Below are 16,552 nucleotides of genomic sequence, written 5' to 3' on the forward strand. Positions count from 1 at the left end.
TCATTTAATACAAGTGGACTTACCTTCCTTTATTCTTTTGCCCTCCTCACAGTGCTCCCTCCATCTTTTTGTGATAGCCCAGTGTAGATTTGAGTAGAAATTTATCCCTGGTCTATAGATTCATAGCATACTACAGCACAGAAAGAAGCCCTTTGGCCCATCTAATCCATGCTGGCCTGATTTTCTGCCTATTCCCATTTACCTGCACCTAGACTATACCCTTCTGAACCATCCATCCTATGTCTTATGGCTGAGGAGGGAAGAAAAGGATCAGCCATGACTGAGTGACAGAACAGAGTCTATGGGCCAAATGGCCTGATTCTGCTCCTACGTCGTACGGTCTTAAACCCCTCACTTCCATGTACCATTCAAAATTCAAGCTTCAATGTTACAATTGAACCAAGAGTGAACACTTGAATAATTGATATGTTAGGCAATAACCTGCTATTGCACTATCTGTGGTCACTTGCTGATATACTCTCACTTTTTTTGAATTTTGTTCAGTTCTTTTAATTGTTTCCTCAGTTACTTTAGATACACCAAGTCATATTTATATTGTTCCTGTACGTTATTTTTTACTGTTCTTCCTGCTGCCTCACTTGAACTAATGTTTCACTGCACTCTTCTCCTTTCTTCAACGGTGCTGCATGCAGACTGCCAAGTACAGAAGCATGTTGTCCTTCAGTTCTAGTCAATATTTCTAGTGAAATCAGTAAACCGTTTCAGAGATAGGCAACCTTTACGCCTCTACTTTATCCTTCACCTTGTACTTGCAGGCGAGGATAAATTCCACTGCACCGAATCTTCCAAAACAAAGAGGCCATTGAGCCCAATGTGCCTGTGTTGACTGTTTCAAAGAGCTTGCATTTGGTCCTAGGCCCTTTTCCCTAAAATGTTCTCCCTTGGTCCCGGGCTATTGGGCGAAGGGGTAACATTATGGAGGTTTATCAAATCTTGAGGGGTTTAGACAGGGTGAATTCTGCCTCGGCTCCTCATGAATGCTTTCCCAGGGAAAGTAAGTCAAAAACTGTAGGGCATTGGTTTAAGATGAGAGGAGAAATATTTAGAAGGACTTTTAAGGGCACTTCCTCATTCAGAGCATGGTATGTGTGTGGAAGTAATTGCCAGAGGTTGTAATTGAGGCAAATATAGTAGCAGCATTTAGAAGACAGCTGGGCAGGTGTGTGGATAGGAACAGTTTAGAGGAATATGAGCCAAATCAGGAAGATGGGACCAACTAAGATTTGCATGTGAGTCAGCAGGGATAAGTTGGGCCAAAGGGCCTACTTCTGAGCTGTATTGCTGCATGACTATGTGACTATAGGAACATCATATAGAAGCCAGATCTTATCAAGGTATGCAGTTAGTTTATTTCTTTCCCCTTTCAGATCACAAATGATTACGAGAGAAAACAGATTACTTCGCCCTTTTCCAACACAGGGACTCTAACGTCTATTGTAACCTTTGTGAATCATTGTCCTGAAAATTATTCTGAATAATTAATCCTTCCACTTTCCAGACGGTCATGCAAGGTACACATTCACTCTCAAGAGCTGCAGTTTCTTCAGGTAGAGTCCAAGGGTTTTGAAATGTTTATTTCAACAGTGTGCTTCTCTGAATCATACCTGCATGCAATTTATAAATCACAGAGAAATCAGGTTGTAGTTTTGTCAAGGGGAAAAACGTGGGGAGTTTTGTTTGCTTTTCTGCTAGAACATAAATGCTATTTTTTTTTGGTGAACCAAAATAAGCAAATTCATGCACATCAGGAATTTACTTTTAGGCAGGGGGGATTCCACTCTCCCGCTACCAATGAAGTTCACAATGGAATTGCTACCTATCCATTCATTAGCTCTATAAGCATGCAGTTTTCCATTCCAAATAGCACAGCCTGAAGGGGTCTGAGGTGGCCAGCATTCTGCATGAATAGAGCACCTGCAATGAGCTGACAGCTGATAGAGTGCCCAGCTCGGGAGCTGTCGGGACAGAGCAGATAACTGCGGCTTTCTTGGAGGCCATTCTTAATTAGCGAGGCGCTGAATCAGCTTGCTGTGGCAAGTGAAAGTGTCAAATAGCAGAACAGTTGTTAGACTTCCAAGGCACGTGGGCCGCCAGAGAGGGATCAAAGGTATCTGCAGGGAAAAAAAGCTCAACAAAGAAGCAAGAAGCGAGGGTAGAGACATTAGGTGAAGCTGCGGAAGAAACTAGCCACCTTTCTTTTTTTTTATCCTGCGAGGCTTTTAATTCGGAGTCTGCACTCTCAGTGAACCAATTTGAGCCTTTGCCCTGCTGTTTTGATGCTCATCAGCCAACACTGACAGGTGTGCACTTTGAAGTGGGAGTCTCGCAGTCAATTGAGAAATGTCAGGAATTCCGAGCTTGCGGAGATCATGGTCCCTGTCTGATGAACCAGAGGCAGCGGATGGAATGGAGTTGGAACCCGAACCAGAAGATCTGGACTGGGATAACTACAGCGTGACTCTGGAGGAGAAAATAACTGTTGTATGTATTCCCCTTCACTTCTGAATTCCGCTTTTGTGGCGGACTTGCTTTCTTTCATCTGTTTCACCTAGCTGAGCGCGCAGTCTGTAACGTTAGCCAATGAAAGGGACCTGGGAGGGAAGGGAACCCTGAAGCAGATTGTAGTGAGCCTGGTTTTGAGTGCACTGTAATCGAACACAGTTGGATTGCTAATTATTCTGCAGGTATGTTCAGGCTGCCATGAAAACTTGGGAGCTTAACTCTTTGAGGTTAGCAAAGCTAATTCTTCTGGAATTCATCGTGCTATGTTCAAGTGTTATGACTTCTTGTTTTCCTGAGTGATATTTGTTATTCAGATATAACAGAAGTTGTAACAAATCGTATTTTTATATTTAATCAAAACATATTAAAATGTGCTTTACTGGTTGTAGGTTTAATTTGGGGTTTGAATGTTGTACAGGATTCGTGTGAGATGGGTTCCATTGCACATTTAGGAGTAGTTGTTGCAGTCGAAGTCGCTAATCCTGGCAGTTCCTCAGAAGTTGTAAGGGGGCAGCATTTAACCCGTTAATGTCAGTCCCTGGAGCATTATCAGGGCACATCAAAGAAGATGAAGTGGTGAAGATCTAATTAAGCGTATGAAAGCTCTCGTGTTTATTGTGCCCTATGCCATTAATGCCTCTCATCTGAAGCTATTACAGACTGTAGCCATCAGAGTAAAATGTAAAGCTGGTGAAATGTGTGGTTTTAGTGTCCGATTTTCTGAAATTCATTTGCCCCTTTTCCTTAACTATCTGTGCCTGCTGCTTTTCCTGCAGTCACATTTGCTCTACATTTCCTTTCCCTGAACTCAAGGGTTAAGTTTCTGTGGACGCTGTTTCCCGATTCCAGGGCATCTCTGACGCTTAGTAACCAGTTCTGTTAGTCTTTCTGGTCACGGTGCCTAATTTCTATGACTTTATGCATTTGAGCACAATTTTTTTTTGTGCTCCTGAAAGTGCAGTGTATTTCAACGTCAGATTTCCCCAGCAGTCCGGGCGGAGCGTCGGAGATTCTTAGGAATTCTTGTCCTGTGTTTATAGATCTGTAGCCTTTTGTGTGATATTTATCGACAGTCATCTATTATTGAACAATGAATTCAGTAGACAAAATTATTTGTGCAGTGCTGATGCAATCCCATTAAAATATCATTCTAGATATTTAAAACATGAGTGAACTTTTTTAAGTTGCTGGAAAATTAAGAGTTTGAACGATGCTCTTGTACATAAGTATTTTAATCTGTAATGACACTTTTATGGTTATTGAATGGCAGGCGTTATAGATTGTTAATGTTGCTGAGAAAATATTTTACATGATGAGAGGGCGGAGGAAGCAGATAAACCTGGACAAGTAATTTGAAAATAACAATGTGCAGGCTATGGGAAATTGGTCCCTGTTTCTAAGTGTCAGCAATGTGTATAATAACCTCCTACTCCATTGACTATGTCAAGTTGATTGTTCAAAAGTTTCACCATCAATTTGACAGACTAACCTTTTATTAACCTGCCAGATACTCTCATTCTCTGCCTTAAACATCAGGGGCTATAAGTCTCCGTTATAGCAGCAGTTGACCCTCGTGGATGGAGGAAAAATAATTCGAGCTCCTGCTCCCAATCAGAGTCCAGAAGTTCCCTTTTATTTCTGTCTATTTGTGTAGCTGTCAGGTGAGACGAGGGACTGGGCCTGGCTGTCACGACTCCTCCAGTGAATTTGCTTTGCACTCACTGAGGTAGTTCTCACCTTTTCAGCCCTGTGGTTCTTATGGAAATATTCCCAACACCTTTTGAAGAGAGAAAATAAGAGAAATGAAAGGAAACTAAACAATCCACCAGGAATTATCATCATCATAAGCATGATTTTGATTCTGTTCATGAGATCTCAAGATATAGGAGCAGAATTAGGCCATCAAGCCTGCTCTACCATTTCATCATGGCTGATCCATTTCCCTTGCAGCCCAAATTTCTTGAATTCCCCCTGTATCCATTCATGTCCTGATTGATCAACCTCTGTCTTAAAGTTCATCTTTGTGAATTTTGCTTAGTAGTGATTTCTTCAGAGCATCCACAAGGAGAGGCTTTCAGGAAAGACAACAGATCCAAGTTGTGCCATGGAACTAAATTGATAGCAGATTGTGCCAGCTCGATATGTTGATTTACCTCCCTCTCGCTGTGGCCCGCAGACATTCCCAAGGCCAGTGTTCCCTCCTGGCCTCATCAGAACATTCCTTATTTTTCCTATTCTTAAAAAGAAAATCAATAGTCGCAAGCACAGAGAAACCTAAATATGTACAGCGGTGTTTTATAACTTTAAAACCTATGTGTTTTTAAGAAGTCGATTTTATTAAGATTAAGAAGTTGAATGTTATTTAGATACTTTGAAGCTGAAATGATTGTAGAAAGTGCCTCCTTGGTTTTATCCGGAGGTAACAGAGTGTGCACGCAGTGGTTCCTTTTGTCTGGCCATTTGCCAAATGTTATTACAGTGTGTGTGTGTGCGAGAGAGAGGGTGAGAGAAGGTAATTAGAAGTACATATGCAAGAACGGCTATGCACGGTACAGCAAGAGTACCTAACTATTTTTTAAAAGCTGACCCATTGTTTGGAATGCTTGTCGGCAGTTAAGAATAAAGCAACCCCTTACAGAGTGGACATGAAGTCTAAATACCCTATTAAGCCAGCTCGGGAAAGCATATACAAAAAAGATGAGAGTTTTCGTTTTCCTTCGGAGTGTAATTCTGCATGTTGATGTTGTAATTGGATCTGTTGGTGCAGAATGGAAGCTCGGCACTCGGGTTTTCTTTGCACAACTGACTCTCCTGTTCTCAATTGGAACCTGGACTTCATTTAGCGAAGGAATGCGGAGTGCGTGCACGCGGGCGGGCGGGCGCGCGCGCGCGGTTCCCGATTCCGTGCCCGCAGAGACAATGCAAACCGTAAATCAGCAGAGTCCTGCCCTGAACAGCTGCCAATCATCTTCGCAGGAGCGGGAGAGTCGGGCTGACACTGAGCGGCGTTGCACGCAGCTGCTGAAGGTGAAGCTGGAGCTGGAAAGCCAGGTCGCCGATCTCAATGAGAGACTGCTGAGGGAGGAGATTTGCACCGCGGAACTGAACGCTCAGAAATGCAGACTGGAGACTGAGTGCCGCAATCTTGGGACAAACATTGAAGATCTGGAGTCCACGCTCGTCAAAGTCGAGACGGAGAAACAGGTGGGTGGTGTTTAGTACTTAGTCGAAACCTGATATTCATAACTAATTAGCCAAGCAATAACATGCTCGGATTAGAATCTCTGTAAACTCGGGGCAAAGTGGCCGAATTGATAGTACCGAACCTATTCATCACTTAATCAGTCGCTGAACGCAAGCAAACGTGGGATAAGGTCATTGCAGTGAGAGATCTGATTATACTACCCTGTACTTGAAAGTAATTTCTTGAACAACTCAAAGCTGGACTGAAGGTTTTTGTTAAAAATGAATCAGAAGATTTGTACACTGGGGTCGCTTATGAACTTTAGTTTATGTGGGTAGATTAGGGAATTCCCCGACAGGTAAGTTTATCTGAAGCCGTTTTGGTGCAGATGTTAAGGCGTGGAATATAATACAACTTACTGACTCAGGGACTCGTTGAATCTTTGTCTAATGTTACATCTAACACCTAGATTTTCAGTTTTCTTATGTTATTCAGTTGAAATGATGGATGATCGTTTAATAACGTCATTCTATATGGTTAGAAAAAAAGTACTGTCTCAGCAACCCGTCGAAAAGTTATTAATGCTTTTTATTCTTAAAGGGACACCACACTATCCAATATTCCATAGATTCTGGAATGGTTCCTGGGGATTGGAGGGGAAAATAGGTATGAACCCTGTTTAAGAAAGGAGGGAGAGAGAAAACAAACTACAGACCTGTTAGTTTAACCTCAATAGTGGAGAAATTGACCATGAAGGATGTAATCATAGAACATCTTGAGAAAAGTAATTGTGCTAAGCAGAGTTGGCATGACTTCTGAAAGAAAAAAAAGGTTTTTACCAAACTATAGAAGTTCTTTTGAGGGTGCGATGATTTGAAGAGACAAGGGGTAACTAATGGATGTAGTGAAGTTGGATCTTCAGAATTTTTGAAGAGGATCTCCCACAAGTGTTTCCAACAATGTTAGATGCTATGGAATTACTGGGGGTAGATTGAGAATTGGTTTTTGGATAAAATATTTTGGATAAAAAGCAGAATGGAAATAAACTGATCTTTCTCTGGTTGGCAGAAATCAGTGCTTGGGCCTCATTTGCTTACCATCTGTGATTAGATTGAAGTTTTCAAATTTCAATTTCAATCAAATTTCATATTTCCAAATGCTAACAATATAAACTGAGGTGTGATTGTACGTGGAGAGACAAACGGAGAGACTCTGAGGGGTTTAAGCCGAGCTGGGTGAGTGGGCAAGAACTTGGCAGAGGTAATATATGGAAACATGATGTCATCTGATTGGTGCATGGAACAGAAAAGCAGAGTACTTATTAAATGCTTAAAATCTGGATAACGTTCAAAGGAATCCTGGTGTCCTTGAACACAAGCCAGTGAAAGTCTATGTGCAGATAGAGCAGGCACTCAATAGGGAAAATGCTAAGCAGAATTTTATAACAAGAGGAGTACAGATGTCTTACTGAAATTCTATAGAGCCTTGGAGTATTACTGCACCTGGAGTATTATGTATTTTTGTGTAAAAATGATAAGAAATGGATGGAAGGAGGATATTGAAGATTCACTAAATATGTTCAAGGAATGGTATGTGTACCATATGATGTGTCATTGAGGAGAGTAAACCAAAATTCTACATGATTTAGAAGAACTGGAGAACATCTCATTGGAATGTAAGGATTTCTTACAGAGCTGGATATGAGAAGTTCCTCGTATTGAGGGTTACTGTTGGAAACTCTTTCATGCAAAGAGTGCTGGAACTTTGAACTCCATAGGCTTCTTGCATGCAAAATTCTAATCATGAGATCATTAAAGTTAGAGATTGTATGACTTTGGGGTATTAAAGGGAATCAAAGGACATGGGAATAGTTCAGGAAAATGACTCAGTGATGACCTAGACAAGCAGTGAAGTGAGTTCAAGGTGCCAGATAGACCCCCACAATGCCTATTTCTTGTGGTCTCATACAACCTTTTTGAATGCTTGAAAGAAAACTTCATCTGGGACAGTTTTCAGACCTGTGCCTTTACAACTTGCTTTTCATTTCCCCCTCAGTGTTTTAATTTCTCCTCTCTCTGGTTGCTTTACTCCTATTTCTCTCTATTTATGCACTTACCATATCTTGTCTGCATCCCCCAAACACAACAGACATTTGCATCACCACTTTTCTCAGCCATGACTGACCTTTCTACTTTTAACTCACTCTTTAAGGGATGAGCATTCCTCTGAGTTTCTGTTCGTGACCTCATGGTTGAGATCAAGGAATTCTGTGAGGAGTTTCTTTGTGGTTATTCCTGCTGCTTGATTTGGTCATTCAGTTATCCAAACACTGCAGCTTTCTGTTCAGAAGGGTCATTCCATGGCATTCAGAAGCAGGAACCCAGGTTTGTCCTTTGGCATGGGGATGTTGAGGATAGAGATAGCCTCTATGCTCAAGTAACAGAAATGAGCTGTTGCTTCTTTGTGTTTACTCCCATAACTGTCTTTCAAAAGTCCTCCCCTGATTGCAGGGTGCTTTAAGATGGTCTAAGAAAGGTGATCCAGTATGTAAATCTGTAGCTGCCAAGAACAGGGAGAATAGAACTTGGTCTGTGGGTCCCAACACCCGAACTCAAATCTTGCAGCTCCTGGAGAAATGTTAGAAATGCAGACATAGGATCACCCATTGTGGATAAAATTAATGATAAGATGGTGAAAAAGAGGAGATTAAAGCATATTTGGATTTCCTGAGCAGACATAATACCAAGTATTTTCAAACTTTGAGGAGAAAACCTGGTATCACTATTTCAGTAGCCAAGGTTATGAAGTAGAAGTGATTTTACAATTTTATCCCAACATGATGTATTGTTTAAACAACATTTCAAAGGAACTGAAATCTCATCTGCATGATGTTCTGTTTGTTAACAAATACTGTTATGGGCACATTCCTTAATTGTTGTAAACAAGACTGGATGATCACAGTCTGGGCAGATTGGCGATAATATCTCCTCCATGCTTGTGATCAACATTGGTACACCTCAGGACTGTGTGCTTAGCCCATTGCTCTACTCCCTCTATACTCATGACTGTGTGGCTAGGCATAGCTCAGACACCATCTATTAATTTGCTGGTGGTAGAACCATTTTGTTGGTGGAAACTCAGATGGAGATGACAGGGTGTACCAGATATACCAGCTAGTTGAGTGGTGTCACAGCAACAACCTTGCACTCAGTGTTAGTTAGACTAAAGAGCTGTGGACTTCAGGAAGGATAAGATGAGGGAACACAAACCAATCCTCATGGAATGAACAGAAGTGGAGAGAGTGAGCATTTTCAAGTTCCTGGGTGTCAAGATCTCTGAGGATCTAACCTGGTCCCAACATATCGATGCAGCTATAAAGAAGTTAGTGGCTATATTTCATTAGGAGTTTGAAGACAGTTTGTTAACAAAAACTTTTATAAATATACTGTGGAGAGGATTCTGACAGGCTGAATCACTGTCTGGTGTGTGTGAACTCTGCACAGAATCAAAAGAAGCTGCAGAAAATTGTAAAATTAATCATCTCCATCTTGGGTACTAGCCTCTGTAGTATCCAAGAAAACTTCAAGGAGTGGTGCCTCAGAAAGATGTCATCCTTTATTAAGGACCCCCATCACCTAAGGCATGCTCTCTTCTCATTGCTACCATCAGGAAGGAGGTACAGAAGCCTGAATGCACACACTGCAATTCAGGAACTGCTTCTTCCCCTCTGCCATCTGATTCCTAAATGGACATTGAACCCATTGAACACTACCTCACTTTTTAAAAGGGATATTATTTCTATTTTTGCACTAGTTTTCATCTATTCATGATACATATAGAGTATATACTTAGTATAAATGATTTGGTTATCTTTATTCTTTCTATCTCATCATGTATTGCATTGTACAGCAGCTGCTAAGTTAACACATTTCATGACACATGCTGGTGATATTAAACCTGATTCTGAAAAAAATCTGATTATTCAAGAGTCAGGTCTCAGAAGCATAAAATCTGATTATTTCAAGAGTGAGGAGCTCAGAAACAGGTCCAAATATTCACTATTTAGAGAGATTGTGTCAGTGTCACTGAAATAAAGCATGGATTTCATGTATGTGCCACATGGAAAGACATGCCCCAGTCTTTACACTTATTACAATTTGAACAACCCTCTGCATGCAAGAAGCAGGCTTTGTTTCAAAAGACACAAAACAAATGGTGGTTAAACATTGCTGGATGGGACAATTAGGAATTCTGTCATGTGACACATCACTCTCCTGTCCACAATGCGGCTCCAACTGTTAGCAGTTTATAGTGCAGGAAGGTCTGGGCATCACAGTAGTGTAGTGGTTAGCACAATGCTATTACAACTCAGAGCTTCTGTGAGATGTTGTATTTGTCGTACTGTCTATTAGTAATTGCTCTAGCAAAGATGGCAGTTATTCATTCACTGCAGTTACTCTGTTAGGTAGAGAGCTCCAGTACTGAGTATTGAAGAATTTGTGATATATCTGAAAGTTATAGATTATGAATATCACGTCAGTTCTAGGGAAGTTATTGGAAAGGATTTTCAGGGTTAGGATATATGAGCATTTGGAAAGGTATAGCCTAATTCTAATTGTCTGGTATGGTATTGCACAGGATTGAAAGAAGCTTCAGAAAGTTGTAAACTCAGTCAGCTCCATCATGGGGATGTAGTCTCTGCAACATCCAGGACAAATTCAAGGTAGCATCCATCATTAAGGGCCCCCATCAACCAGGGCATGCCCTATTCTCCTTGCTACCATCTGCAGGTAGTACAGGAGCTTAAAGGCACCCAATGATTCAGGAAAAGCTTCTTCCCCTCTGTCATCAGATCATCAGATTTCTGAATGGATGTTGAACCCATGAACACTACCTCACTACTTTTTTGTACTACTTAATATAACTTATACTGTAATTCAGTTTTTATTATTGTATATTGCGCTGTAGTGGTGCATATGCTGGTGATATTAAACAAGATAATTAGGGACAGTCAATGTGGCTTTGTGCAGGCAAGCTGTGTCCTACTGTGATTGAATGCTTTGAGGCAGTGACAGAGGTGAGCAGTCGATGTTAGAAACTTGGAATTTAGTAAGGCATTTGACAAGATCCCTCATGGATGTCTTATCCTGAAGGATAACTTAGCCATTTGGACTGGGAACTTGCTTTCCCATAGAAGATGGAGGGTTGTGGTTGTTGGGTCTTTTTCTGGCTGTAAGTCCGTGACTAGTGGTGTACAAGGGCTCCATACTGGGACCCGAACTGTTTGTGATGTATACAAATGACTTGGATGAAAATGTGGTGGAATGGATTAGTAATGTTGCAGATGACACAAAGATTGGTGGCATTGTGGACTGTGTATAAATTGCTTGGAGATGTTGCAGAATATAGACCAGATGCAGATGTGGGTTGAGAAATGGCAGATGGAGTTTAAGCTGGGGAAGTGTGGGATGCTGCACTTTGGGAGATCAAATCTAAAGGCACAGTACACAATTAAGGGCTTGACCTATGACAACATTAAGGGATCCTGGGGTCCATGTCCACAGTTTTTCTGAAAGTGGCTGCACAAGTCAATAAGATGGCAAAGATAGTGAAAGGCGGGCTTGCCTTTATTGCTTGACACAATGAATTCAAGGGTCAGGAAGATATGTTACAGCTTTATAAAACTCTGGTTAGGCCATATCTGAGGTACTGTATTCATTTTTGATTGCCTCATGATAGGATGCACATGGAGATTATGGAATGGTCCCAGAAGGAGTTTATCAGCGCGTATGTTGCCTGGTTTAGAGGGTATGTGCAGTAATACAAATTCGAGTTGTTTACTTTGAGAAACGGAGGCTAGGGAAAGACTTGATAGAAGTTTATAAACTTATAAGAAACATAGTGTAAACAATTCGTATCATTTTCCCAGAGTTGAAATTTCTAATACTGGAGGGTATTGCATTTAAGGAGAAAAGGGAGAAGTTCAAAAGAAATGTGAGGGGTAGGTTTTGTTTATATAGAGCTGTGGATGCCTGGAATGTGCTGCCTTGGATGGTGGCAGAGGCAGATATAATAGAGTCCATTAGATGGACACATGAATGTGCAGAGGACAGGCAATATGGATCATATACAGCTAGAAGGGATTAGCCATCATCTGCACAAGTTGTTAGGAACAGCATTGTGGGCCAAAAGGCCTGCTCCTCTGTGCTGTTCTCTGTCTCTGAAGAAAGGTAGGTGATATGCTGGAGGAACTGATGCACTTGCATTCATCTCCCATCTTTCTCAGAGTACTTTGCAGGTTGAAAGCTCGGATGATGCTGTCAAAGAGACCTTGTAAGTTGCTGCGGTAGATGGTGTTGAATATGCTGGTGGTAGAGGGACTGAATGTGTGAGTTGATGAAAAGGTTGTGCTGATACTTGAGGTGCTGTTCCTGTTGCACTTGCTCGGGTACGTGAAGAATATTCCATCACACAACACAATTGTGCATTGTTGGTGTTGGAAGGCTTATGGAAACTGCAAAGGAAGTTACTTGCCTCAACTTCTACCCCACTTTTGCTGCTACAGTATTTACATAACTAGTCAAGTTTCTGTAACAAGACTATAATGAAGTTGGAAGATGACTGCTCCTGGCAAATCCAGTCAGGATGTTGAGTTATTTATGTGTCTGTCACTTGAAAGCACTGTGGGCACCATTTTGCATCGGCCCATTGATGATCAGTGGTGGGGGTATTAATTGGCCAGATTGTTCTTTTTGTGATGGGAAGTCAGTATGTTAGCATAGTGCAAAGCTTTACAATGCCAGCTATCACCAATCCAATCCAAATGCAGATTTTTAAGGAGTTTGTATTGTTATGCCGTTGGCCCCTCCTTTGTGAAAATCGCAAGAACTCTAGTTAAGGGGGGTCAACTGACCCAAGAGAGAGAGACGTGCGGAAGACCACGTTCTCCCAAGAAGCAGAATAAAGGTGACTTTGACTATTGTCTCATGGAGACCACGTGAAAAGCCCTCGGGCAAAGTGGGCTGGTTGAGAGAAAGATCGCATTACCTGCAACTTGATTGACACCTGCGATCCCGTGAAGAAGTATAAAGGCGGGTCTGAGGGGAGGACCCTCAGACGCACCCAGTAGACGCACCCAGGAGACACGAGATCGATTCCTGTGGGAGCGGGACGCCATTTTGAAGGAAGCCACGTGCGTTAGATTCCGAATTTGAATCTGTGGCTAAAACCAACGAAAGACTGCTTTTAAATAACAACGGGGAAGTCTGCTCCCCTGATTCCAAGGATTTGCTCTGCCAAGACGACGGGCAAGTGTGCATCTTTTCTAAATTATCTCTTTCGCTCTACAACGTAAAAACCCCAGCGGGTTTCCAGAAAGGAAAAAGCCTGCAAACTTCTGAGTGACTCTTTATACTTCCGTTGGACTCAGTATTACCCCCTAGACAATTGTAGAGCTTATTTCTGATTGATTATGGTTACACCGGTGTTTTAGATTGAGTTTTGACGACGTGTATGATCTGAATGTTTTGTATTAACCATACGTTTGTGCCCTTGTTGAATAAAACGTTTGAAAATAGTAGCATCCGACTCAGCTGATCCATCTATCTTTGCTGGTAAGTTACCTGGTTACGGGGTTTTCGTAACAGTATGGTTTTCCCATAACCATATATGTTTCCTTATGCTGTTCTGCTTTCCTCTCATTTCCCAGAGACATTAAGATTAGGGCTGGTAGGATGTAGGCATACTGTGTCAGCACCGGAAGCATTGCAACACTTGAGGGCTGCCCCAGCGCATCTTCGGACTGTGTGGTTTCAATGTACATGTGGCAAGTAAAGCTCACTTTTATATTTTCATCTTTCGCTGGCTAATTTTAACTTTGTCATGTAGATCCCAGTGTTTGTTGCTGTATTGGACCCACTTGGCTAGGAGCATCATTGTTTCTGAGGAAAGTTATCTGAGCCTTGATGTGCATTACTTTCAGTGTTCTGAGCCATCAAGCATAGGAACTTCTGTTTGCAACAGCAATGAACATCTGGAATTCCCTACTCAAGAAGATTGTGGATGCTACGACATTGGAGGAAATTACAGATGAGTTCAATTAAGTATTTGAAAGGGCAGGGAATTTTGGGCTATAAGGAAAATGGCATAGAAGAGGCCTGGAGATCATATTGAACGCTGCATCTGCTTTAAGGAGCCAAATGACCTACTCCTGCACCTAAGCACAAGAGATTCTGTAAACGCTGGAAATCCAGCTCAACATACACAAAATGCTGGTGGAACTCAGCAGGTGTGGCAGCACCTATGAAAATTAATAAACAGTTGACGATCGGGCCAAGACACTTCATCAGGTCTAGAAAGGAAACGGGAATAAGAATGTGGGATAAGGGAAGGAGGTCAAGTTAGAAGATGATGGGTGAAGTCAGGTGGGTGGATGTAGGGAGGATGAAGTAAGAAGCTGGGAAGCGATAGGTTGGAAGTGTAAAGTGTAAAGAGGAAGGAATCCGATAAGAGAGAAAAGTGGACTGTGGGAGAAAGGGAGGAGGGAGGCACCAGGCGGAGATGTTAGGCAGGTGAAGAGAAGATGCCAGAGTGGGGAATTGCAGAAGAGGGACGGGGGAGCGGGGAAAATTACTGGAAATTGTAGGGATTAATGTTGGTGCCATCAGGTTGGAGGCTACCTAGGTGGAATATGAAGTGTTGCTTCTCCAACCTGAGAGTGGCCTCATCATTGCAGATGAGGAGGCCATGGACTGACATAACGTGGACGTACCCTTGCTCCTGTCTCCTTGTGTTACTTGCATATCTCCACTTATTGAACCAGTTTTCATTCCCTGGCTTGATGGTAATATTAGATTGAAGAGGATGTTACAGATTATGTGGTATGATGGTGCGGTGGTTGGTACTTATGACTTGCACCTCCTGGGATTCATTCCTGATCTCAGGTACTATCTTGGTTTCATGGGGGAGAACATGTAAGCCCTTGGTAGCAGCACCCTTGATAACCAGCCACCAGGGATGATAATCACCATCCTATAATCTGTGGCTTTCCTGCCGATGCTGTGACTACAATCCACGTTTTTTGTACATTTATCAATTTATTGAGATACAGTGTGGAATGGGCTCTTCGAGCTGCACTGCCCTGCAATCTCCTGATTTAATCCTCACATAATCATGGGACATTTTACAAAGACCAAACAACCTACTACCTGGAAACACGAGGAAATCTGCAGATGCTGGAAATTCAAACAACAACACACACAAAATACTGGTGGAACACAGCAGGCCAGGCAGCATCTATAGGGAGAAGCGCTGTCGACGTTTCGGGCCAACGAAGGGTCTCGGCCCGAAACGTCGACAGCGCTTCTCCCTATAGATGCTGCCTGGCCTGCTGTGTTCCACCAGCATTTTGTGTGTGTTGTTGTTTGAACCTACTACCTGGTACATCTTTGGACTGTGGGAGGAAACCCACACGGTCATGGGGAGAATGTACAAATTGCTTACAAGCAGTGTGTGGAAATGAACCCGGGTCGCTGGTACTGTAAAGGATTGTGCTAACCACTACGCGACCTTGCGCGCGTTACATAGCTCTATATTAAACGTGAATCTGATGCTTAAAGGAAGTGGGCAAAGTGAGGCTCAGTTAGTATGAACAAAGGACTGGAAATGTGAGTTTAAAGGGAGAGTGGGAAACAATACCTCATGAGCCTGATGCTGGGGCATTAGTGTTTCTGAACAACTGGAGACTAGATGTTGGCATTTTACTGTACTTGCCTTGGTCAACGCTCCTGAAGGAGATTACCTAGCTGTGGTCGTGTAGCTGCTTTCGGAGCTTGTTCTATGCAAGTTGTCTGGCGTGTTCCATGCATGATAGCAGTGTTACAGAAGCATTTCCTTGGCAGGAAAATACTTTTGATTCATACTGTAAAAGACTTGAAAGTCTCCACATAGGTAACTTAGAAACCTAACAAAACTCCTGTTTTAATCTAGGAATGTGATAGAAACATTCTATGTGATAGAATGTGTTAGGAGTATGAAAGCCTGAGTCTTTGATGCTTCTGCCCAATCCTGGTGGGTGTCCATTCATCCTGTATGGGCAGGCAGCCTCTGTGGAAACCACTCAACCTGCACAGTCTAAGGATCAAGTGATATCCATTTAAAACCAAGATGAGAAGGAATTTTCTCTCTCAGATGCTTGTGACTCGTTATGTCTTTCTACTTCAGAGAACTGTAGTTGCCCAGTTATTAAGAGTATTTAAGATTAGGAAAAAATTTATAGACTACAGATTAATTGAGAAATTTGAGGACTGGCAAGGAGAGTGGAATTGAAGCCAGAAGGGGATCAGCTCTCAGTTTATTGAATAGTAAAGAATGCTTAAGCAGCCTTGTTTTTTGTTCTTATGGGCAAGACAATTGTTTACACGTGGTGGCTGAACTTGGGCTGATTGGAAATGAGTAGCTCAAATCTCACAAAACTGCCTAAAGTTGTACAACTAGGTCAATGTGAAGAAACAGAATAAAATTGCCTATGGAAATTAAGGATTATCTTTTTTTTTAAAAAAAAGAAACATGTCACCTCTTTGTTTGAGGATGTATATTGCAGTAAGTCCAAAACCAAAAACATTAACCAGTAAAAATGCCCACTGTAGAAATGCACACTTATAATAAGACCATAAGACATAGGAGCAGAATTAGGCTATTCAGCACATTGAGCCTGCTCTGCCATTCCATCATGGCTGACTTATTATCCTTCTCAATCTCATTCTCTTGCCTTCTTCCCATAACCTTTTACAGCCTTACTAATCAAGAACCTATCATCTTTCACTTTAAATATACCCAATGACTTGG

General features: G+C 41.9%; 1 protein-coding gene across 7 annotated transcripts in view; it reads left to right on the top strand.

Moving 5' to 3' along the window:
* LOC140714553 (putative uncharacterized protein MYH16) overlaps positions 1-16,552 on the top strand; it is a 340,102-nt gene that overhangs the window by 114,713 nt on the left and 208,837 nt on the right. For 2 of the 7 annotated variants that reach the window (XM_073025835.1, XM_073025837.1), the window contains one exon: positions 5,500-5,727. The exons of 2 other annotated variants lie outside the window; for them this stretch is intronic. In XM_073025835.1, coding sequence (XP_072881936.1) covers positions 5,500-5,727 — 228 coding nt within the window. Of the gene's footprint in view, positions 1-2,012; positions 2,503-2,606; positions 2,706-5,499; positions 5,728-16,552 lie in introns of those variants that run through there. 3 more of the 7 variants (XM_073025836.1, XM_073025839.1, XM_073025841.1) reach the window with 3 other exon arrangements.

Source organism: Hemitrygon akajei, chromosome 22, assembly GCF_048418815.1.
Source record: "Hemitrygon akajei chromosome 22, sHemAka1.3, whole genome shotgun sequence".
NCBI classification, from domain to species: Eukaryota; Metazoa; Chordata; class Chondrichthyes; order Myliobatiformes; family Dasyatidae; genus Hemitrygon; species Hemitrygon akajei.